Source organism: Fukomys damarensis, unplaced genomic scaffold (genome assembly GCF_012274545.1).
Source record: "Fukomys damarensis isolate Sample0158 unplaced genomic scaffold, DMR_v1.0_HiC HiC_scaffold_16, whole genome shotgun sequence".
Classification (NCBI taxonomy): Eukaryota; Metazoa; Chordata; class Mammalia; order Rodentia; family Bathyergidae; genus Fukomys; species Fukomys damarensis.
Genome location: NW_022900928.1, coordinates 40,301,212 through 40,327,327, shown reverse-complemented (window position 1 = coordinate 40,327,327; position 26,116 = coordinate 40,301,212). Strand labels below are relative to the sequence as shown.

The 26,116-nt window shown below is 35.1% G+C and overlaps 1 protein-coding gene across 1 annotated transcript in view; it reads left to right on the top strand.

Annotated features, from left to right (window-relative positions):
- The window catches only part of Grm5 (glutamate metabotropic receptor 5), a 527,108-nt gene that overhangs the window by 498,607 nt on the left and 2,385 nt on the right, over positions 1–26,116 (top strand). Inside the window, exons 9-10 of the mRNA XM_033763941.1 lie at positions 11,648–11,743; positions 25,916–26,114. Coding sequence (XP_033619832.1) covers positions 11,648–11,743; positions 25,916–26,114 — 295 coding nt within the window. The remainder of the gene's footprint in view (positions 1–11,647; positions 11,744–25,915; positions 26,115–26,116) is intronic.

Below are 26,116 nucleotides of genomic sequence, written 5' to 3'. Positions count from 1 at the left end.
CCAGATGTCAGTTAAAGCAGAGCAGGGTTCTCTGTTCAGTTAATGGTATTACCCCAGCAATAATAAATAAATACTACTTGCTGAAGAACTGTATTATTCATTTTATTTTCTGCCATTTCTAGGTGATATTTTAAGAACTAGAGATATGAAAATAAATAAATTACTGTTGTTTCCCAGATAATTCCTCTTCTCATAGTAAAGATAGAGATGTAAAGAAATGTCAGAAATGAATTGTAGGTGCTTTAAGTCTTGGCAGAAGATATTGAGGTTGCACAAAAAAAGAATAATATGAGAGGGGACAGAAAAGGCCTCAAAGGAAGACAACCAGATGGAAGGAATCTTGATGGCAGTATTTTTCTCTCCTTTGACTTCCCTGGTTCTTCCCTTAAGTAATTCTTTTTTACCCTTTACATTCATTTATTCTTTCACTCAGCATATTTTTATTGAAGCCTAGCAGGATCTAGTTATTGTTACAGCCACTGGGTGCATATGAGGTCTCTGGAAGGTTTCATTCTTTATTTGTGGAGCATGAGCAAGACAGTTCGCTCACTCCACTATGTTTTCCTTTACTACCTCTTTCCACAACCTGCCTTCTTTCTAGGAATGAAAGAGAAAGCTAAAACCTTTAGTTCTACTAGTAGTTGAGACATGAGAAAAAGATAACAGGAAAGGAAAATCATCTTTTCACTTCACTGACTTTTTGTAACAACTATTTACTTATTGTACATAACATGCCTCTCGAGAGGGTAAGTTCTAGTTCCACCATACTCTTTTCTAATTTAGTTCCACAAGTTGGATCTTTTCATCTTAATAACACATAGGCATTACCTTCCCCATGAACTTAGTTTTGTCTAATTGTCTATGGTAATCATATTTGTCATCCTATTATTTCCTAAACTCTTTGAATCAAGAGGTTGTGAATAATACTTTCTTGATGTCATACTAGAGATCTAAAAGGTACACAGTATGTATCTAGGTATATTATTTACAGGCAGAAAAATTTAACTACATAAAGTATAGCTTTCTTGTCGATGAGATCAGCCATAATAGTCAGAATTTTAAAGATCTTTAAGACAATATATGAAAAATTCTTAGCACAGTGTCTGTCAAGTATGCTTGCTTTAGTTTTCATATTAGTTATTCCTTTGGTAATTTTTATTATTTTCTTTAATCTAGTACTCTAGAGTATAAATTTTAGAGTACAGCAGGCCAAACATTTGTTCTGATCTTGCCCCTTCTTTATGAGTTGCACAAAATCATTTATCCAGTAAATGATATTGCTTGGAATCACTCATATAAATTAGCTCCAAAGCCATTACATTTAGTTGTGATGATGTATTGCCTATATCAAACTAAAGTCCACACAGTTTAGAAAAATTTAAAGAAGTATTACATATTTATCTATGTGTTTTGTGTATTATCGTTTGGAGATACATGTGCGATTCTCTATAGAGTATACATATGTGTATACGGATATGGATATATGCATACTCTAGATGTGTATATATGTATATATAAGCTTTCCATATACATATAGACAGAGCTCTCTTTTTACAGATCCTGTATTTGCAGATCAACCAACCACGGTTTGAAAATATTCTGAAAAAAACTTGCATCCAAACTAAAGATATATAAGCCAGGTATGGTGGCTCAGGCCTGTAATCCCAGCATTCAGGAGGCAGAAGCAGGAGGATTGCCATGAGTTCGAGGCCAGCCTGAACTACATAATGAGCTGTAAAGTAAGACCCTGTCTAAAAAAAACAAAATCAAACCAAAGATATAGACTTCCCTTTCTCACCATTTCCCAAATGATAAAACACAAAAACTATTTATGCAATCTTTGTGTTATAGTAAATATTATGTATCATCTACAGTTGATTGAAAAAATATGGCAGGAATGCATAGGCTGCTTGAAAATACTACACCATTTTATATAAGGGACTGGAGAATCCTGGGGTTTTGTTATCTACAAAGGATCCCAGCAACAATCTCTGGAAGATACTGAGACATAAAGAAATGTATTCATATTAATATATCACTTTCATCTATGATAAACTCCTAGTTTGCTATATGGCGTATAACAAATACTTGAGGAAACAAGTAAATGTTTCTTTGGGTGTCTTCCATTATGAAAACATAGACTTTCTCTTCTTCTGACAAATATTTCACTTACTGTGATAGACATTTGCTTAGAAATTCCAAAATTAGAAAATCCATCTGTTGTAACTGTATATGATTATAACAGACTATAAAACATTATCCTAAAACCAGAAAAAATGTAATTCCTTATAAAGAATAGAATGCAATAGGAAGTTAGTTTTTCATCATAGCCTTGACATTAGCCTACTCCTAGTCCCATGGAGTACAGATTATTCTAAGAAATTTATGTAAAAACACAGCATAGTGGACCCACAACTTGCCAAGGCTGCTTTCCTCTGCAACTAATGTAGTAAAGCATTCTTCTTTTCTCTTTGCTTTTAACTTACAGACATACAGGGACTAGGAACACCCCAACCTCCTTTCCTTATCCCTACTTCCACTTGTTTTTGTCAAAATAAAATGTGATTTTAAAACCTGGGAGAAGTAAGCTTTTTTGAAAAACTTTGAAACACTTTATTTTTCCTAAATAGTACAAAAAGAGGGCAGTGAAAAAAAGAAGGGCAACTTTTATGTGGAATTAAGATAAGAGGAATTAAAAGGATGCCAAAGGCAGAGAAAGAGATCTACAGGAAGGATGGTGAGCGACTGGGGCGAGAGAAGAACTTGTGAATGGAATCCTGTGCACTAAAGTAGGGAAAGGTCAGATTAGATGGCTTTAGATTTAGATGAATATTGCCTCACTTGTTACTTGTTTTTACCAAGCTCACAGCTACATTCATGCAAAACATGAATGTTTGTTGAGCTGTTGCTATATACCAGACCTCATGTCAGGTGCTTATTAAACAGACATTTCCTTGCCCCTGTGAAATTTTTTCTACTATAAAAGATAGATAATGAACTGAAAAGCAAAGATGGGTCTAACTCCAATTTGTAGTAAGTGTTATGAAAGAAGAGAATGAGATTCTACTACAGATTGACAGGTAAGACAGGCTGAAATGAAACAAAGAGAAAAGAATCTACTTTCAGTAACATTTTCAAATCCAACACAAATTACAGCAGTGTAAATCAGATGTGTGGGAAAAAGAATATCATGTGAATTTGGTCTAGAACAGGCAGAAGTCAAAGATTAATTAATCTACAAGATTTAATAAACATTATACCAGCCCTGTCCCTCATGAGGGCTCATGGTGTTATAAGAAGACATGGAGAAACAGGACAAAATATTTTGTCTCAGAATTATCTGTGAAAATATCCTCCTGGTTATAAAAGTTATTACTAGAGAAGAAAGTGACAGGTATGAAAACAGCATTATTGCCTATTAAGGTTATGTGTTCTATGTGGACCCTACCAAATCTCTTAATATTTCACTTTACAGATTGGGAAGTTGTAACTCAGACTGTATAAGCAAGTTATTCTGTAAACAGAATACTGTAAAATTAGCTTCTGTTTCTCTAATGGGTGAAAGGTAAATTTGGGGAAGCAGAGGCAGTTCCAGGATTTTTGTTTATTTCTGATTTTATTTAATTTTTAATTGTATATATTTAGGGAATACACTATAGTATTTTAATATATGTATACAATATGTAATCATGAGATCAGGATAACTGCATATCCATTATCTTACACATTTGTCATTTCTGTGTTGAGAACATTCAGAATCTTCTCCACTACATGATTTGAAATATACAGCTAATTGTTGTAAACTACAGTTACCCTACTGGGCTATAGAACATAAGAAGTTATTTCTCCAATATTACTGTGCCTCTATTCCTGTTGACTATTTTCTCTCCATGCTTCTCTCCGCAGTACTGTTTCCAGACTCTGGTTACTAAAATGTTACTTTCTACTCCTATGACACAAACTTTTTATCTTCTACATATAAGTGAGCACAGGCAGTAATTATCTTTCTATACCTATTTCACTTAACATAATATACTCTATACTCTTCTGTCTTGCAGAAAATGAAAATTTCCATTCTTTGTGTGGCTGAGTAATATTTCATTCTGTGCCAGGCTTTATGAAAACTGAAGTTCATACCATTTAGGACATTTTAAGAAAGACTGCAGCATAATAATATAAAAACAGGAGTGAAAGTGTAAAGGGCTATGGTGAGGGGCCTGATTCTCCCTTAGCTTCAGAACAAATCTGCTCCCGTAGAGAAGTGTGAGGTTCAAACTACATTTGTCTCCAGGCAAAATATTAAGTTGCTACTGCAAATTGTAATGAAGGTGAGCACACAGGAGCATTATTACTATCCAATAGGGTAAGAAGACTTGGGAAAGATCAAAGCCTGTGTCTCAAGTCAAAGAGATCATGAAAATAGAAATGTCCCTTAGGTTATTCAATGACAGAACTAGGCCCAACAAATGGTACAACTAATGTTTGCAGAATGCATTCCAGAAAGAACAAATACACATCATTATTACTGCATCTGGTGGCCTTGGGTAAGAGATATAATTTCCCTGTATCCTACTTCTGCTTTTATAAAACAGGGATAGTAATAATACCTAATGGTTAAGTTAGAAAATCCATATATGTGCTCAGAACAGTGTCTAATATATGACAAGTGTTTGGTAAATAATGACTTGTCATTATTACCCAATTTCATCTTACCGTCATTATTACTTAAAGGCCTTTGAAGTTTTTCATGTACAAAAATGAAAGAAGTTCCTGTCGGAAAATAACTCATCTGTCTTAAGAATAAGGTATACTCTAAAATGCCAAAGACTTTAAACTAGTGATTTACTGAAATGTTCTCAAGCCTGATCTTTTTTTCTTATGAAGTCTCTTCCTCTAGTCAACACTATATATTTCCCTGAAACTTTTTCCCTATTAAAGATGTGTGTAAGCTTGTAAAGCATCTGAAGATTGGTTTAAAAATCTGTATCTTTCTGTAATTATAGTGATTAGGAAACAAATAGCAAGGATAACAGAAAGCACACAAGGAAGAAGCAATAACAAAATGATTCATATCTGTAAACAAGTTCTAGCATAAGTATGATTAAAATACATCTTTTGGGAGCTCTTTGGAAGGTAAATGAAAATCTTTACTCAATACAAAACATAATACATTCCATAATATTTCTATGCTATAATTTATTAATGTATTCTCCAATGGTTGGTTGGTGTGTTATTTAATTTTTGACACTTTCTGTAACACTGAAGGGAAAAAAATCGTGCAGAAACCTTTGAGAGTCTGCTGAATTATTTCCCTAGAATAAATTTCTATGAATAGGATTTCTATGAATAGAATTAATATGTCATTATAGCTGATTCTTTACATTTTAATTGCTTATTTGATTGCTTCCCCTCCTGTCAACTTCTACATTCCTTTATTTATATAGAGCACAGTGTAATAATTTTCTTGGCAGGAAATACTTTGAAAAAATCTATGTTCACTTCTGCCATTATTTTATATGGCTATTAATCATGTTCAATTTTTTTTAATCTGAATTTTTTGCGTGAATTGAGTTGGTTTTTAAAGTCTGGGCAAAATATTTTATGTGTTTGTATGAATGGAGACCACAAGTTTTGCTGAAATATTTAGAAAACTATCCCAAAATATTTACTTATTTATAATTCATTCAAGTTTTAAGGATGAAATCTATCTAGGAAATTGCTTTGCAATGTTACTCTGTAAGAATCAACACTTTAAACTTGATATTACTCTCTCTCCCAAACTGAATGTCCATTATGACTTTCCTTCTGCCCTCATCAAGCACTTTCCTCTAATCACTTATACTTAGAAAGATGAAATCAGCTCTCCTCCAAAACTCTAGAGCTGTTGAAATCTACTCCTCATCCTTGTCTGTCTTCTTATGCCACACTGTCTCACACACCAACACTAGCTGTCAGTTCTTCTCAGCCTTGCCTCTTACAGCCTCTGTATTTTTTAATGTATTGTCTGAGTGAACTGCAGACGGGGGAAGGGCATTTAGTTTGCATGTTACCAGAGGGCCTGGAGGGTGATTTATTCTACTCAGCTGTTGTGTACTCAAATTTGACCTTTAAACAATATGTTTATTTTATGCTCCAAACCTACCTCTACCAAGTACACACTATTATCTTTATTTATGACCTTTCTTTCAAATGTGTAAGAGACTATTTTAATAAGGGTTTTTATTAGGACACTGTAAAGAAAAAGTAAGGTGTTAATAAAGAGCATGAGATTTGGAGGTAAAACACCTCGTTTCTAACCATCCTACACGTGTGACTTACTAGCTAAGGAGCTGATTCAGAGTATGAAAGTTTTTAAGCCACAGTGCCTTATTTAAAGGTGAGGGTATCAATTACCCTATTGGGTTTCTTGAAGGAATTAAATGATAAAGGAAAAGATTTTCCATAGTATTGTAAATGTTATTTAAATATATATGATACCACAATACCACAGCTCCTCTCATCATTTTATGATTGCCAGGATCCAAAATTAAGATTTCCCCAAAGGAACAAATACTATCTTCTGTCTGAGCTTCTTGACTTCAGAATTTGGCTGCTCGCCAATCATTTTTCCTATTTTCTTGACCCCATAAGTTCCTTCCCTGTCTTAGTTTAAACTGGGTGGCTTATGAATGACAGTTATTTTTCACAGTACTGGGGGGTGAGAAATTCACAATCAAAGCATTGGCACTTGACCTTCTGGTTAAGGTCCAATTAAAGGTTCTGGCGCTTTTTTGCTTATGTCTTTACCTGGTGGAAGGAGCGAGGAGACTCCCTGAGGTGTTTGTTTGTTTGCTTTTAAGGGATAAATCCCATTGATGAAAGTACTGCCATCATAGCCTAATCACCTCTCAAAGGCCCCACCTCCTAATATCATTACTGTAATGATTAGGACTTCAACTTATAAATTGGGGGGGATATGCAAAACTCCAGACCATACCAAACTGTTTTTTTTTTTACTTTTTCACTCTCACAAATCTCAAATTTCACCCGTTCTACTCCCATTATCTATGACTTTATTCAAAGGTCTTGCTAATATTCCTTCCTTCCAAATGAAATTTCTCCATAACCTGATTCTTCTTGTATTCATTCATCCATGCATACCTTCATTCAACAAATATTATCAGCTGTAGTAAGTAAGCTTGCCCATGTCATAGGCACTGGGAAGATAGTACTGAGTAAAACAGTTCTAAATTTATAGCTTCACCAAACTTACATTTCATAGAAGATTTAATTGGGAAATGCAGACAGTACATAAAATAAATAAGTAAAAGATAAAAGTGTGTTGGATAAAAATTTCTGAAAAGGCAGGAAATTAAAACAGGAAGAGGGGATGAAGATTGCCTTTTTGATTTATGTTGGTCATGGCAGAAAGCATAGAGAAAGATATCTGAGAAAAACTTTGAAAGATGGAAGCTCTGCTAATATCTGCCTAAAGCAAAGACCACAGTGGTAGGACGCCAGGTGTTCTTCAACATGTTCAGGGTGGGCAAGGAAGAAAAAGCAGTCATGGGATCAGAGCAGTAACAGGAAATGGAAGAAACTACACAGGAGAAGGGGGAGAGAAGAAAAAGTGAGAAAGGAGGAAGAGTCACTGTTTTTGGTATAGTAAAATCTTAGAATTTACTCAGCAAGTAAATGGATAGATAACTGAGAGTTTTAAGTAGAAAGGGGTTGATACGCAAAGGATTGTGTTTTAACAAGATTATTTTGCATGCTGTGTGGAGTTTGGAATGGGTTGGGTCAGGAGGGCAGAAGTTAATACAAACAAAAACAGAACCTATTTAAGAACTTTTTTTATAATTTAAGAGATAAAGGTGGCTTGAACCAGAATAATGAGTAAAGGATGCAGTGACAAATGCCCCTGTACCCTTTCAGGTGAGGTTATTGTCCTTGTACATCATATATTTCAGAGGACACTAAAAGAGTGGCCACCTGCTTGTACATACTCATACTAAAACTGACATTTTGAGATTACCTCTAGTTTTTCCTCCATCTTTCAGCTTTATGAATATTACACTTGAAAGTAGAATTTCTGTCAGCCCAAGTTCTGCTATGCTGAGAAACTTTATATGCCCATATAAAGGATGAACCATAGCTTCTTTCTCCCCAGTTCTAATGAACAAGTTATAATGCATATTATCATCTGACTTTTGTCAATTTATTCAAACTTATTGCCTCAAATCTCCTTCAAGGGAATATTCATCTCCAATATCAAACTTCTACTCTCTCCTTTCCTTCCAGCTTCAGGCATCATTCTGCCAATACCTGGTATTTCATCCAATAAACACAATCATTCCATGAATCTCTCCATTTTATTCCAGTCTTATATGTCATTCTAGAGTCATTTATTTATTCTGGATTACAAAAACCACATAAAACTCTCAGTAATCCAACACTCAGTGGGTACTGGTAGGGAAGACAAAATGAAGAAATGAAACCTTTGAACTCAAACAATGAAAAAATTAACATGTACTGTCTAGTCTCACCAGGTTAAGTCTGGACTCTTATACATGTGAGTGAAAAGAAACTAGAGCTTCCTGAACAAAGTAAAAAAAACAACACCCCCCCCCCCAAAAAATTTTTTTTCAGGGAATACAACCAAAACTTGTTCCAGAACAAGTCATTATGAAATCTCTTAAAACTTTTGTGAGACCTTTTCATGGCAAGGTTCTGACCTATAAACTTTAGTTGTCAAAGCTGAATTGAGCACAAATCTAAAAGTCTACAGTTTGTAAGAAAATGATCAGACCAAAGAACCCTGAACTCAGTGTCTAACACATTTGTTCTGGGGTTTCTGTTTCTGTTTATTTTGTGAGTTTTGGTGAGAGCTCTTACCAAAAGAGATTAAGTCTTGATAAAATAGGGTGTTTATGGTCTTTTTCATATATGGAGGTAACCTGGTGGGGGGGAGCTTATGAACATAAAACTGTATTTTTAACAAATTTATGAAAGGTTTAATTGAATCACTTGTTAATTAGACTAATATAAAACACAAAAATGCATTAAGCATCATTTTAAAGAAATTGATTGACCATTAGTAATTTGTTATTAAATTAATACTATTTTTATTTAGGCCATAGAGCAGTATTTTGTGCAATACAACTCATGAATAAGCACAAATATTTGTATTGACATATGTACAGTCCTTCACATTGGTACTTCACAAAGCATTCATTTCTAAGGTATTTTACTTGGTGAAATGAAGGCTTTTTAATTTGGCTTGGTCTGATGCTTTAGTATTTTTAACAAAGTCTTCAGGTTTTTTCCTCTTTTCTTCATGCTCTAGGTCTGAGGTTAATTTGGTGCATTCTACTTATCCTTTCCTTCACCCACTATTTGTGGAACTCTATGGGGCAGGACAGGCAGATTTATCTCTACAGCCAAGTACAAAGCCCACTGTCTAGAATACATCAGATTCTCAGTTATCTTCTACTGTATGTTGAACCATTACATTCATTTGTGCTTGATGCAATAATTCATTTTCATTCAAATATTATTAATATTTTAGAAAAGGACAAAAATAAGTCTTCTGCCTCAGGGCCTATATTTACCTTTTTATTATTATTTGTTGGTACATTTTATTTTTTTTTTGGCACATTTGAAGTATACATTATGATCACATTCATCATTGGGAATTTGCACCTGTACATGATATATATTATTTCTTCTTTTTTCCCCATTTCCCTTCCCTCCCTTCTACCCCTCCACCTCTTCCTATTTACAAAAACCTTTTTTCATTTTTTCCTTCTTTTCTTTCTTTTCTCATATTTCTTCTTATCCTCTCCCCACCAATACTTCCCCTTCCACTTTGGACTTTTTCTTCTTACTCACATTAAACTGTGTTTTATTTTACTTTTGAAACATCAGGAAAAATAAAGTAAAAATGAGTGACTACATTGGAATTACAAAGTTTTATGGCAGTAACTCATCTGATCATTGCCTGTTGAATAGCAGGAACATAGATGAACTGGAATCATATCAAGCTCCAGTTTTACAAGGGAAAAGGTAATGAAACCTCAGACATGGATCCCTGAAAGTTCTATGAAAAGTTCTTTTCTACTAATAGGCTTATGACTTTAAAGTCAGTCTTAGTCTCTTAATTTAGCAAATGGGAAGAATAGTGTTTTTCTAGCTACTCAACAGATTTAAATTGACAATTAAAAGTGATTATGTCTACAAAAGAATATAATCTAAAAAAATAGTGTCACTGATACATAAGGACTCATCTTGTTTTTTTCCAGCTTTAATTGAGTTTATTGGTACATTTTAGGGATACAGAACAGTTACATTCATTGTTGGGATCTTGTACCTCTACAAGGACTCATCTTGATATATCTTGTAGGAGAATAATATTGGGAATTACCCAATCTATCTTTCCTTCCCTTCCTTACTCCCTTCCTCTTTCTTCTTTTCTTTCTCTTTACTTTTTTTTATTTCCTTCTATCCTTCCTTCCCCCCCACTTTCTTTTGAAGTACTGGGACTTTAACCTAGCACCTTCACTCTGAGCTACAAAGCCAGTACTATTTATTGATTGATTGATTGATTGATTGAGACAGGTGTCACTAAGTTGCCTAGGCTAAGCCCAAATTTGTGATCTTTGGGCCTCAACATCTCAGGATTATAAGAATGTGCCACTGTGCTTGGCTTATTTATTTTAAATTAAATACTTAGTACCCTATGGGAAAGCCAAACTGCTAATTCTAATACAAAAGCTAGTGGACCACATTCCAAAATGCAAGCAACCCAATAATAACTGTCAGTTTTAATTTAATAGCTATAAGAACTTTTCATACGCAAGTAACATATCTTCTCTCTTTTGGTATTTTAAGCGTCTAATAGAATATTCAGACAAGTAACACTCAGTGAAGTTTAATTATGATAGGATTTAGTTTTTAAAAACCCAGGTAATGGCCAGGAATTTAGCTCACTGGCACTGTGCCTGCTTTGAAAGTGCAAAGTCCTGAGTTCGATCCTCCATACCAAAAACAAAACAAAACCAAAAAAAATTAAAAATCAATAAAAACCCAGATAATGAAAGGCAACATATTATAAAGAGTAAAGTGTGGATTATAAATTTTGACTTTATGTTCAAAGCCCAGCCCAACCACTTTTATTTGCCTTTAATCACTTTACTTAACCTTTACTTCATCAGTTACAAGGAAATAATAATAATAGCAAAGTCTCTACTGCAGGTCTGTTGACAGTATTAAATTTAAGTAAAGTTCTAGAACAGTGTCTGACACCTTGTAAGCACTAAATTGGTTATAATTAAGGATTAATATACATCTTTTTTTTACATGCTAGGACTTGCATTCTTTCTTTTATAATTGAGTATTAGACATGATGAATTCACATATTAATCAGGAATGAAAAAAGGGATGGATTACATTTGGTTTCATCCAGAAGTATTAAAATCATGCTCAATTTTTTCCAAATACCATCACAAATATGGAATCAGTATCAAAGGTCAACCAATGCATTGAGAAGCAAAAATGCCTGTTTTGGCATGAGGTGACCCTCTCTGGGTCATGGCTCCTCCTCAGCCTGGCAGTTAAAGCACACAATTACGCCTTTCTGTTTGCTCCTGTCCTTGTTCATGCTCACCAGGTACAAAGACAGGAGACTGGCCCAGCACAAGTCGGAAATAGAGTGTTTCACCCCCAAAGGGAGTATGGGGAATGGTGGGAGAGCAACAATGAGCAGGTAAGCAAATTGTGAGTGACTTGAGGTGGTGTGACATAAATGTATGCAAGCTAGAGGAACAGGTGGCTCCCTGGTCTGGGTCCTTTCTCGATTTTAAGTCCCACACCATGTATCCAATCTGGGCCACAGCTGTTTTTGTGTGTGTGCTTGATTTGTAAAACTCATACCATCCTCATGTCAAGTAAGGGGAGCCTCCTGTCCCAGATGCTGCTGTCCCTCAGGGTTGTGCGCTTTGCATGTCTGAAGCCTTAGCTAAGTCAGTCCTCTTTGAGTTTTAACTTACTGGTCTAATGCTTTTGGAGTTTGCAAAGTGAAAGAGATTGGAGGAAATTCACATTTCAGGGCTATTCAATCACTTAATAAAATAAATGCAAATGCTTAGGACTGGTTTTGAGGGAAAGATCACAATTGAGGGAACTCTGCAGCCTCTGATGCCAGACAAGTTTGGAAATTAATATGATTTACTTTGAATGTAACAACATCTCACAGCCAAGAGCAAACCAGTGGACTGTATAGGCAAGAGACTTTTCTTGAACTGAAATCAGGAAAGCTCATCCTCCTCTAGCTAATGTACCTTTGCAGCTCCTTTACTTCCTTGTGTTGCTAATGAACACGCCCTGTTGCTACGCTATGCATGTTCCTTTGTACTAGGCACTTCCAACTGAGCTGTTCTCAGTAAATTGGGGTATTTAGAACTATGAGCATTAATTGAGCTGTGCTGCATGAAATGAACGTGCTTATTTGCATGGCACTGGGTTTCAACAAAAGGGCTCTAGAGATAAAGGTAATCAAGATAGTTATTAAACAGTTACAGAATGCCAGAGAAGCCTTAAATTGAGAAATCACTCACCATAAACTACCTCTCCACTTCTAATTTTTTGTGACATTTCCCAATCCATCTGTGGTACAGAAGTGTAAAGGAAAACTGTTGCACATCATCCTGAATTAGAGAGAGAGAGAAGACCAGAAAGTAGAGTATGTCCATATGTGTTTGCATGTGCTGAGAGTAGAACTTGAGATCCAGCTGCATAACAAGATGATATCATTTAATTCTGTTAAAATTTCATCTCAAAACATTGTGCTTGCTTTCTCAGTGGTGGGCTCTTTCTTTTTGTCAAAATAATGAATCACTTCTTTCAAGGACCATTGCATGGCACAACTGTTGGAGGCAATTCACATGGTAGTCTGTGAAATGGTTCCCAGAATTATGCAGTGCACAGCCTAAGCAATGATGAATACTAGTTCTGGCCAAAAGGTTGGCCAATTCTGTCCATGGCTCCCAGAGACAAGGCGAAAAGAGTGTGTACACACATGTAGATACATACACACATCACACATATACATATTTATGTATATGTGTGTGTGCACAGTATTGGCCTTCTGCTCACAATCTCTTTGTACAGCTATCTTTGGATCTTAGTGTTTGTGGAAGGTAGGCCTCACTGGATTGTTCTGTTGGAGTAACTCAACAGACTGCTATTACAGCTCCTGGTTTCTCTTCACTTAGGCTAATTCTTGTATTTGCAAACAGGAAGACATCATTACAGCAAGGATAAAGCAAAAACGACTGCACTGTATGAAGGGTCAAGGGATCTGTCCCAAGTAACTTCTGATTTGAAATACAAAAGGCTAGAATGTGTGACTGCCTATCAGATTTCCTGGGAAAATCATGACTAACAGAGCCTAGAAATCTGTTGGATAATAATTTTCTGATTTAGTGAGTCTGCAAACTGGTGTTTTGAAATAATCCACCTATCTAGATGACATGGATCTATTTACAGTAAAAGCATTACATCTCAACTCTGTCATGCAGTGTTCAATCAATCACAGGAATGTTCAATCAATGCTTAGAACTCTCAGATCTGATTAGTCAGACATTAAATTTGCTCAAGGCTTCCTAAACTGAGAATGGGAGTGGGCAGTGCAGACAGGGTGGACCACAGGATGGAAACTGACACCAAATCATACAGACTATGTTTCCTTGGATCCAACCCAGATAAAAAGATAAAGCTAACTCAATGTAGCTTCACCAGAAGTAGTCCAAGTTTTTCTATAGCACCAAAATTGAATTTAACTTTTGTTTCCTTACTTGTTTGAATATAGAAAAGGTAGTTCCAAGACTTACGACAATGCTGTCTCCTGGGGAAGAGGGGAAAAGATATTTTGTGGAAGTAATGACCTCAGACCCATAGATAGGCAGAGTTAACTAGGAACAAACGCTCCTTTCCAGTATTTTCCTTCTCATTTCTTTAGCACTAAAAATCTGATGGGGGTAGTTAGGTTGAGTCCTTCAGTACTCTAAAAAAGCTTTCTTTCAGGGAACAGAAAAGTTCTACATACATACAAAGGAGGGAGGCAACAATCACAAAGCCTTTGTATCTGTTATATTCTCCAGCTTCTTTTCTGATCACATAAATATACACACACAATAACATTTATCTGGAAGTAATAAGGTTAAAATTAGTATTGAGAGAAAATATGTCAAAGAGATAATTTACATAAAAACAGTTTCTAAGTAAAGGACTGGAATAGTTAATTCAACTTTCTTACTCTAGAAATGGAGTGCTTGGGAAAAGATAACAGTGTACATGAGGTGTGTGCTGGTACTTTTAGTATCAACTAGTAAAGCTTTCTTTGTAATCCACCCTGACATCTCCCCTAGCTGCTCCCCTAGTCAAGCCACACATTTACTCTGCAGAAATCTGGGCTGTTTCTGTGACCTTTACTGAACATCCAGTCCCAGGGATGCTCAACTAATCCCAGAAAACCAAGAAATGTTCACCATCTCGTGTACCTAAGTTTCCTATAATGTACCTATAGAATGAACAGGTCTCCATAATTATATGGGATGATTCTCCTAAAGCCAGAAGTCTTAGAAGAGAAATCCATCTATAACACTGTCAGGGCTTTAGCAGATGCTCCCTCACTTCTACCATCCTTGTTGCACCCCCTCATTGAGAAAGGAATGAGAATTTTGTATGTACTTACAATACTCTGGCTTTGTAAAATAGTATGTTGCATTTTTCCCATTATAGTAAAAAGCTTTTATTTTCCTGTATGAATTATCATAATATGTTGTCTTTTGGTATGTTCAAAGTGGACAATCTAAGTGATTTTCAGAGCCGAATCGTATTGATTGCAGGAAAATTGAAAGACAGCCTGAACAGGGATGTGATGAAAGAACTGGAAATTCTTTAAACTCTGTTACTGTGTGAATTCATACCAAGGAGTTCCACCCTCTGGAATGAGGATAACCTCAATAATGAATATTACTACCTTCCACTTCAGCAGGGGCATGCCATGGGAGTACCTGTTGGAGTCTGTTTTCTGATGTGCTCATGTTATGCTCCATGAGGAAAAATCTTATACATTCTGCACTTCCTAGTCTCTCTTGGGAAAAGGGCTTCTTTATTCAGTAGTCCTCTGCCAGGGCTAGAAAAAAAGGAGAGTGGTAAGGAGTTATTTGTATGATGAACAAAAAGAAAATGTTTATCGTTACTATTCCATGATATCAGGAATGAGAAATGTTAATTTCAATCAGTAGAGTAACTGATTTTCACCAAGTTTGTGCTACATCTAATTTTAGTGGGTAAAAATGTTTATTGAAACTTTAGAGACTCTCATGACAGCAATGTTATAATAATAATTGTTAAATTAATAGGATCTCAGACTTTAAAGGTATCACTAAAAGATGTCTGCTAAAACTTTTTGCTTTCATTCATTATTTCTTACTTCACATAAAATTTATTTAATAAGCACCTACTATAAGCCAAAAAAAAAAAAGACTCTGAAGATAAATGAATAAGATATGATTAAGGCCCTTGAAAATCTGTTGTGTATTAGGAAACAAAGTTAGGAAAACTAATAACTGAAATTAATATGAAACTCTTCTCCCACAGGACAAAATATGCCTCCAATTAACTTTTAATCTCATATCATAAACTGTATTTTAGAGCAGTAATAATTATCCTCTGCAAACATGTACTACTAAAAAAATAAAAACTGAAAAAAAAAAACTGGAGAGTAACTGAAAGCAAATAACAACAAATCTAATTTGAGTCTTCAGATAGGTACATCAGGGTCCAAAGAAAAAAGATTCTGCCTTTCTATTACAGTAGAGGCCAGATAGTTGCTTAGCAATAGATTAGCAATTCTGCAGTAGTGTTCAATGACCTCCTCTTCAAAGTCAACTTCAAATTAATATTCTAATTTATATTTAGAGATCTAAAAGCCTAAGGCCAATAATGGTAATAATGATTACCATTATTAACTACTATGTATTAGACACTATACATATTAAGTTCCTTTATATATGTTATGCATTAAGTTTTCCCAAGAACATATATGAAACTTTTCTTCTTTTCCATGGAATAGGTGAAAAAAATGAGATTCAAAAATATCAAATAACTAAAGTATTAGAGAAATTTCATGAAAATTCTGAAATTAAAAATATCTTTAAAATCTTGTTCAGGCACGAGCCAGGGTGTAATCAGTTTAACTCTAATCTCCATTTTCTGTAAAATGAAAACAATGTAATATTTATCTTACTATAGTGCTGTGAAAATTAAGTGGGTCTATGCAAGTAAAACACTCAGCATACATTAATTTTAGATAGTACTACTATTATTAAAGTTTTGGTGTTATATCTGGCCACAATTATTTTTACAAAAATCAATTTGATAAGTAAAAATGAAAGCTAATATGTTCCCTCTTTTAAAATGCATGCTCTCTCATGGTTAACTACAAAAGCATCCAACATTTATTGGATACTAAGATACACCAGGCACTGTTTTAAATGCTCTATTTGTATGATCTTTTAGTCTTTGAAAACAAGTAAGTAGTAGAGTCCAAACTGGAACACAATTCAGTCTGATTTTGAAATTCACACCCTTACCATTATAATACCTGCCACCCAGGGTATAATCCAAATTCACATTCAAAATGCAAGTCCCTTCACAGACTGACTCCTAACCTAAATATTTCAATCAACCAATCAATAAAAGCAGAAGAGGAATCTTTTGGTATATATGTAGAACTGTTTTGGGAATGAAAGAATATTTGGGAATGTATAAGAAAATCTTCACCCTGCAGACGATTATAATAAAAATAAAACTCAGTTGATAGAACCTGAAAGATCAATAGGCTGTGTTAAGGTGTTATATCTGTGGTCCAGATAATGTGCATAGCTTTCCAGGAGAGAGAGAGAGAGATAACATGTAAGGTTAAGTTTCAGAAATTCCTAGAATAAAATTTACAAACTGTTCCAAGGCACCCTAGACCAAGCACAGGAGATACTCCATGTTGTGTGGGGGAGGGGAAGGACAATAACCCAGGCAGCATGATAAATTATATGCCCTAGAGATTCTCAATAAATGCTTACATAATAAAATCTCAAGAAATCCTACAGAAATTAGTTTTATTTTATTTGACACTAGAACTACTTATTTACGAGCCATCTGTTCTCATTCTTATTTCCTTTACCATTAGCCAATTAAGTTTTTAAATATATATTGATAAAAAAGAAAGATCAAAATTATGTTTTCTGAGTAGTCTATACTAATGCTCAAAATCTTAAAATAACTTCTCAGGGAAATCTTTTAAAAGAGCTGAACAATCTCAGGGTAGCTAATATTTGGTGGTTAGAGTAGTAATAAATAGTTTTATTAAGGGTCACAAGTATAAACCAAGTTCCTAATTCCTTTTGCTTATTTTTCTAAGAAAATTACTAATTACTTAGAGTGAACTTGTGTCACTATTGCACAATCTTCTCTTGAGCCTGTGGAAATAGTAACAGGAGTGTTTATATTTCATGACATTCTTGTCTCAATTGTTTACTCATCTAACACCTGTTTAATTTTGAAAGGAAGGAGCTAGTCAAAGGTGTTTGCAAGGCTGTTGTCTTTGACTATGAAACATATTATTCTGGAAATATACCATACACACAAATTCACATATGCACACACACACAATTTTGTAGATAATTTATTAGTTATATATGAATGTATGTATAAATTTGCATGTATTTTACTTGATAAAATATATTTGATAGCTTATAATTTCCTGTAAAAAGGAAGAAGGAATTCAAAGTAGTTTCTGACAAAACAAATGTCTAGCCAAAAAGGGAGCAGCTTGACATATATAGAGTCAAAATACAAATTGTATACTTTAGAGGGGAAAGCACATTTTTGAAAGATGCCTCCTACTGGTAGATTCACCTCCAGATATGGATAAAATGTTGCAATTATGCCCACTTACTCTTCTTGTATCTCTGTTGTGAGTAAAATTGAAACATAGGCAAAAGTTACTCAGCAAAATTGAGTACTCTGAAAATTTAAATCAATTCTTTCTTCTAATTCCACAATTTCTGAATCATTATGAACTGACTCAACACAAATTTATTTATATTTAGAAATATTTAGTCATCATTTATACCTAAATGAGTATGTCTCATACTCAAAAATATATGAAATAGGCTTTCTATACCTGATGATTTATCACCATTATACTTTATATTCCTTGGGGTACTGATCTGTCATTTAACTTGGGCAACTTAGCTAAATTTTATAGACTTCTGTTTTTACATCTGTAGCTCAGGTTAATAATACCTGTCCATACCAAGCATTCAAGATGATATAATTCATTTCATTTTACTCCCAGCCCACCCACTCTGCACCAGGCATCATACTAAGCACAGGATATGCATTTAGCTGCAGCCCTTGGGGTGCTACTGATTTAATGAGAGAGCTGACTTGCACAAAGGTAGCATTTGAAAGAAAATTGCCGTATCTCAACAAAATGTACAAGCCCCTGTATCACATCATACTTAATTAAAATTATTTCTCGTCATGAGGACCCTGGGGGAGATGCAACAATGCTGGCCCCATTAGACACTTAAAAGCCCATCCAAGTTGGACACACAACTTTCAGAAAAGGCTTCTCTTGCTGGTAAAACAAAAATGAGCTCACCTAGGACTGTGCAGTTCTCCTTCCAAAAGGAATTTGTTAGGGACTAAAGTCTCTGTAAGATATATTATCCGGGGAATTATCACAGAACCTCCCACCTCTGAGGGAAAGGCTTTCTTGGATTAGCCATGTAAAATTACATTCTAAAACATGTAGCCAATACACCTATTAGTTGGATACTGTTCATCTATGTTAATATCCTCAATCTTTAAGCTTCATTCAGCCCCACCTTATTTGCAATTCTTTCCTTGAAACTTCTTTCCTCAGTAGCAACATTTTAAAAAAATTTCTCTACACCAACAAGAAAAGCCTAATGGGCAAAATAAATGTCATTTCTTTCATAGTTTTCCTATCAGAACATTCCTTTCCATTTTCTTCTTTGTCCCAGTGATTATTATCTCAATATTGTATCCCTATACTATTAAAGTAACATCTTGAATCTACCCTATTACAAGTATTTTGCTTCTCAGTTTTTCTTTTTATTTTTTTCCCTTAATCTCGAAGGAACTAATCAGTTTGACAAATATTAGTTAAGTCTTAACATTTTCTCAAGTAGATTCAGCACTGGAGCTAAATTAGGAACAAAGTCAATTGATAAAGCTGAAGTAAAGGTTGAAGATACACAGTATCATAGTGCCTTCATTCAAATTATTCTTATTTAACCAGGAAAAGATTAAATAAAACATTAAATAAAAACATATGTTTTATGGATGAAGAATAATGAAGTCATTCATTCATTTGTTGATGAAGCATGTAGATTACATTTTAAACTAATAATCAGCCCACTCTTTTTGTCTAATTATGTTAGAATACGTATCTGTTTCAGATCTAGTAAGAAGCCCACATTAATTACTTTTGATTTATTAAGATAGAAAAAGAAAAGTTAATAGAGTAGATAGATCTTTGAAGTTGGGGGTGCCCAGCAAAAAATTTTATAACAGACAAAACAGTTCAAATATTTTAGCTTCTGATGTTTTAACTTCTACTCCACTCCACCATGGCCAAACTGTACTATCTGCTGCTTGAACATTCCTCATGTATTTCTGAACTTCTGTCACTGATATCCTTCATGGATGGCAATAACTATCACTCTCTTCATGTTTCATCATAAACTATCAAATATTCAAAAAGGATACATGTTCTTCCTTAGGAAGACAGCTCTCTCAGAAATCCTGCTAGAAATAACTCTTCCCCTTTGGAAAGCTTTGAGTGTCTTCTGATTTGTCCCTCCTGAAGCCCAGTGAACTGACTTCTTATTTCAATACTCCAATGATATCCCTCATTTTCCTTGCCCCTATCATGCTTCCATCTGCCCATCTGCTTCCTCATTTGAAGGTCAGAGGGAAAGGAAAAAATCACATTTCTATCAATCAATATAACTGTTAATAACTCATAGTGTTAGTTATCTTCTATATCTATCTTCTCTATTGAATTCAATTTTATCCTATTTGAGAGATGTTTCAGTTAGTAATTCTCATCCATATCTCTAAGAAATAAAAATCACTGCAAAAGAATCACATATAATTTGTCAACTTTAGAAACATCGGAATATTGTAAATACTCCAGATTTAAGGTTATCCCCACAATTACATAATTTTTATTTATTGGAACTCCAAAATAAATCAGAGAGAAAATAAAAGAATTAGAACTATTCATAGGAAAAGTGTTTTTATTGCATCATAGCATGAAAAAAATGAAACTGACTATAGTTACATATTAATCTATATGGCTGTAGGCTTCCAGTGCCTTCATTCCAGTAATGACTGGAATTCAATCATTACTGCTGACAAATGTTGGTGTCTAGTTAACTTGTGCTATTTGATTTAATGACCTAAAAGAGATACAGGTTGCTTTGTAGGCCTTGTTAGTACACAATTAGGAAGTACAGAGACATATTCAGATATAGTACCTGAGCCTTTTCCTCTCTAGAATAAGGACATAACTTCAAAAAGAAAATATACACAATACACAGAATATCAATATACAATACACATACAACATCATGAAAATTAGAACTGGAAATCATGAGATGGTACTAATCTCATTTTCCCATTTGTTAACTCTGTAAACACATAGGGAAAAATCACCTACTATCACTGACCCTTGGTTTCCTCATCTTGGAAAAGGCGAATAAAGATACTGTTTTATCTACTTTGAACAATCAGAATGTTCCTAAGAGTACTTTATAAACCATTATGCAAATATGTTGTTTTCATTATGTCTATATTGTGTAATTTTTTTACTTTATTTACTTTCACTCATGTTTTTCTCTCTGCATTTATGTCTAATACACATACTGTCAAAGCTATTTAAATTTTGTCAACGAGAGCTATTTACAAATATTTATGCTATAAGTACAGAAATTTATATAAATAATTCTACCATTTTCTTACATAGTACAGTGTACTTCTCAGTTTAATTTTCAAAAGAAGGAGTCAGGTTTTCAGCAAAGCTCAGAAAGAAATTCTTTCCCCTATCATGGATATCTTACTGTAAACAACATCAAATTCTTCAACATCTTTTAAAATCTTTATTATTATATTTTTTCACTGAAGGCAAATCATGGAAACCAAAATATATTCATAAAAAGTTTAAGAAAAATTAACCAGAAATGTAACTGCCACTGTAAACTGTCTGCCTATAATGTTAATTTATGAAGTTCTTTCATTGCACTAATTTTTTCTGATGTCCCTTTTCAGGCATGATTTGCTAATGTCATTTCGAGTTTTTCTTATATTTTCATTTTTGTCATAGAAAGCTCCTAATCACACTACATCTTCATCCTGGCTACCTCTCAAAATCAAAATGCACAAATAAAAAAGAATCACTAATGAAGGCTATTTTTAATAAAAATAATTTACGTTTTAGAGGGTGTATTTGATTACAGTATTCTGATGCCCTAAAACCTAAGTTATAAAGGAACTAATGAATCATGCCACCAAAAAAAGCTTAAGATTTGAGCTGTTTTTTAATCCAGTAAAATTTTTTAAAATGTAAATTACTTTATCGGCTGTTAATACAACACTAAAATTCTGGAAAAAACTACATGGATTATTCAACTTCCACTTAATATGAATACAAAAATTATAAATTTCACACACTTTTTGATGGTGCTTGCTCACTAAAGATAGCGTGCTGTGGTTGAATGCTCTAATTTCTTCATGTTTGGGCCTATGAATAAAGAAACTGTGAGAGGTCACTGAGCTGACATTAGAGCTGGCTTGAAACTAATGAATTATTTAAGTGTCCTACATGAAAGGGAAAAAGAGAAAGAATAAACTTTTGAGAATAAAGGTACAAGGTGTAATCTGGGCAGACCTGAAATATAAACAAGACCCACCCATTCCCCAAAAAACCCTAATCTTCAAACCACACTGAGGTTTTTTTTTAATTCTAGAAGTAAAGAATAAGTTATCAAAAAAGGGAAGACATTAGATTACATAGTATAATTTTAAAAAGAGTTAACTGGTATTTATAAGAGAGAAACAGTATTTTTTGGTTCCTGCCCAGAATTAGCAAACCATTATTATGTCCTGCCTCTCTCCTCTAAACTTAATTCTTCCTCTTTTGTAACACCCAAGATATGCAGTGGGAAAAAGTAAAAGTTTCTTTTTACTTATCACTTACCTCAGGCCACTTGAAGAAACATGTCAATACTGAAAAAGAAATTATCAGCCTAAATAATATACACATCTATCACAACTAAATAGGAGTTTGAAGATAATGAATAACCCCCTATTTTTATGCTTATTATCTTCATATGTAGGATTCTTTTGGTTCCAGCTAGAAATCACATGAAATGAACAGATGTTTATTTCTTCCATTTTTTTCCCAATAAAGAAATAAGCTCAAGGGCTGGGGATTTGGCTCGGTGGTTCCACCACCTGCCTCGCAAGCTCACGGACCAGAGTTCAATCTCCATCCCCAGGACCAAAAAAAAAAAAAAAAAGAAAAAAAAAAAAAAAAAAAAAGAAAAAAAAAAAGAAAGAAAGAAACTCAAAGGTGTTAAGACATGCCCAACAACAGGATCAGATCTGAGATTCACAGTATGGGTCCTGTCTTACCTCATTTACCCACACTGCCTCTAAAAGCTTTCATCACTGGCAAATTTCAATAAAACAGATACATATGTGTGAAAAAGTATTCTTTTGTGATCCTTACTGTAGATATCAAGATGGTTTTAAAAATTAGTGAAATATTATTTATCTGTATACACTGAGAACTACTGATTAATCCAAGCTACATAACAAATAGATATATCCATAACATGAGAAAAACAGAATTGCATTAATATTAAAGTTTTGAGCTGGGCATGGTGGCTCATGCCTGTAATCCCAGCACTCCAGAGGCTGAGGTAGGAGGATCTCTGTGAGTTTGAGACCAGCCTGGGCTACATAGTGAGTTCCAGGTCAGTCTCAACTACATAGTGAGACCCTGTCTCAAAAAAACAAACAAAAAAAACAAAAGTTTTGAAACTCGATTCTAACCATAAGAAATTATAAATTTTAAGACTGAAATGCTTTTATCCACTCAAGTATTGACTACAAAATATTATTGAATATCTGTGATGTTATAGATAATGTAGTGGGCATTAAGAACATAACAGAAAACAAACCTGCCTGTACCTTCCATTCAGCAGATGAGATAGATAGATGCAAATTTAATAATAATTTAGATATTTAATAAATTAAATAAATTTGCCTAAATTTGTGTGTTGTAGGAATCTAGCCTACTTGAGGGTGGGATCAAGAAAGCTTTCTTTAAGCAAGTAAAGGATAAATACAAAAATAGAGAAAAAGGAAGAAAGCGAGGGAGAGAGAGAGGGAAAGAAAAGAGGGGCAGGGGAGGGGAAGAGAGGAGAGCAGAGATGGGTTTCTTCTCGTACATTGGCCCACAGGTTTTTCAATATGCTATCATGGTTTGGGGCATAACTGTGTGTGACTGAAAAGATCTTCACTGTTCACATCCAAAGTTATTCTCATTAGTTTATACTAAAAGCATTTGAGAGAGAAAGAGAGATTTTTAAAGGCAGGTGTTCCCCAAAGCTCTCTGCTGGAAGCAAAAGCATCCCTAGGGTAAAGTATGGAAGAATAAATCCAGTTATGCTTCTGATTTCTAGCCGCTGCTTTGTATTAAAAGGGGTCCCAGTGACCTGAAAAAGTAGTTGCCCCTCCAAAAACTCCTGCTTTCTATCTTGCTGGTAGGGGAGAAAAGGAGTAGTTGGCAACCAGTCTTTAGATCAAATCCCATAAATAAGCTGGCCCATTTCTTCTGTGTCATGTTGCAAAAGCTAGTGTACACCTGGGAAACTGTAATGTACTAAAACTTAAAAGGAAGGACAGCAGGTTAAGGTAAAATGAAAACAAATCTTAATACTGTATCATAAGGCAAACATTTGCCACTTCTACTGAGAATGCATAGCAACCTCCATACCTGGAAATGATTTATTCATCCTTTGAGAAGAGAGGTGGAGGAAGGGAATGTTTCACAATCCAAAATTCTGAAGAATACTGGGTTGCCTTATGTATGACAGATTAAATGCAATGAGATTATACAGGAAGGAGCAAATAAAGGAAGACCAGAAAGGGACAGATGAAGAAATAAGCCGCATGGCAAATAAGCAAGAAGAATGTTGTTAAACGGGCTATAGAAATTGACTGTAATCAAGGGAGCAAGTGTCTCATGTGGAATGGATCTAGAAGGTGTAATCAGGCAAATTAAACAGAGCTGTGCTCCAAGTAGGATTAAAACCTTTGCCTGGTAGAGGCAATCAACCCCTTTTTCAAGAAGGCTAAGGAAAAATAGGAACCCCAAAGAAAAAAGTGGGGGGTAGGCTTTCTGTCACTTTTTCTCAGTTTGAAAAATGTCTGCTTCCAAGTCACTTTAGAGGGCAGGGACACAGAACACAGTTCTTGTAAAAAGGATCCATAAATGGAAGCCATTCTAAACACTCAGTCTCCTGGGACACAGCTAGTAATTTTGACAAATGCCTTGGGTGTGTTTTATAAATAGTTAAATTGAATGACACCGGGCTCACATGATAGAATTGGGTTCTTCAAAGTCTTGTTCTTAGATTGCCCAAGGCTAGCTCTTGGCCACAGTGCCCAAACAGAGCTGTCTGCATCAAAAGTAAGAGATCTCTAGTTATTAGAGATCTTGTATGTATTTGTAATGGGGAATAACACCAGGCTCACTCCATGTAACATCCCTGCAGGTCAGGTCATATCCTCTGGCTAAATGAGGTTTCCAACAGAGGGAATGTACCTTGGTGCTGCTAGGTCAGGATTTGGTGGTAAGGAAGGTACAGCACTAAGATTGAGCTACCAAATTCATCTTCATTACAACAGCTTCCAGAGCCCAGAACAGCTTGGGAAAGAAAAGAGAAAGGCCTAAAAAAAAAACAAAGGTCATGAAATCCCTAATCTGAGGTCATTACACTTGGTGCCAAAAGCAATATATTGCTTTCTCCCTTGCAGACTTATTATTCAAATTCTAGGGCTAAAACCATTTGTGAGAATTTCTATGAACCAGAAAAATTCTAACTAATGAAAATTTTGTACGTGTCTTCACTGAATTTTTACTTTTCAGCAGGTAGGCCAGACTAAATAAAATCGTGTTCAAAGTGGGAAGTTCAGGCAGAAATCTCTAGTTATATAAGGCTGTATCAGCCTGCAAGATAAAAGCTGAACTGGACCCACTGTCACTTTCTGGTAACCCTTGATTCTTTCACATCTTCCCTCCCCTATTAGAATTGATTGTGTGTGAGTTTAGGTCACAGTTGTAATGTTTCCGTCGAGTGGAAGCCCGTGCCTGGTACCAGATACCAGTAACTTCTGCAAATGGACATAAAACTCCAAACCCTGGCATCTACACCTGTGGCATAAACAGCTCCTGTACACGTGTGGAGTCAGAACTCTTGCAGAATCCTAATAAATGCTCTTGTGTTCTAATACCTTTCTGACAGGTTCACAGTAATAACCCCCAGGCCAGATTAAATAAAGCAGCTTTTAATTCAAAACAAGCAAACACCACTTCCAAATTCCCAAGTCCCTTCCCATGATGTCCTTCTGATGCCCTATTTCCTGAAAGAACAGGTGAAGCTCCTCAAGCTCTGGGCCTGCACCCACCCACCACTGGGGAAGCAGCATGAAGCCCCTCCCCCGCGCCCCGCCCCCGGCCCTCACTGAGTCACCTCTCCTGTCTCCACAGCTCTAATGGAAAATCCGTTACCTGGGCTCAGAACGAGAAGAGCAGCAGGGGACAGCACCTGTGGCAGCGGCTGTCGGTCCACATCAACAAGAAAGAGAACCCCAACCAGACGGCGGTCATCAAGCCCTTCCCCAAGAGCACGGAAAGCCGCGGGCTGGTCGCCGGCGCGGGCAACTTGGGCCCTGGGGCCGCTGGGGCTGC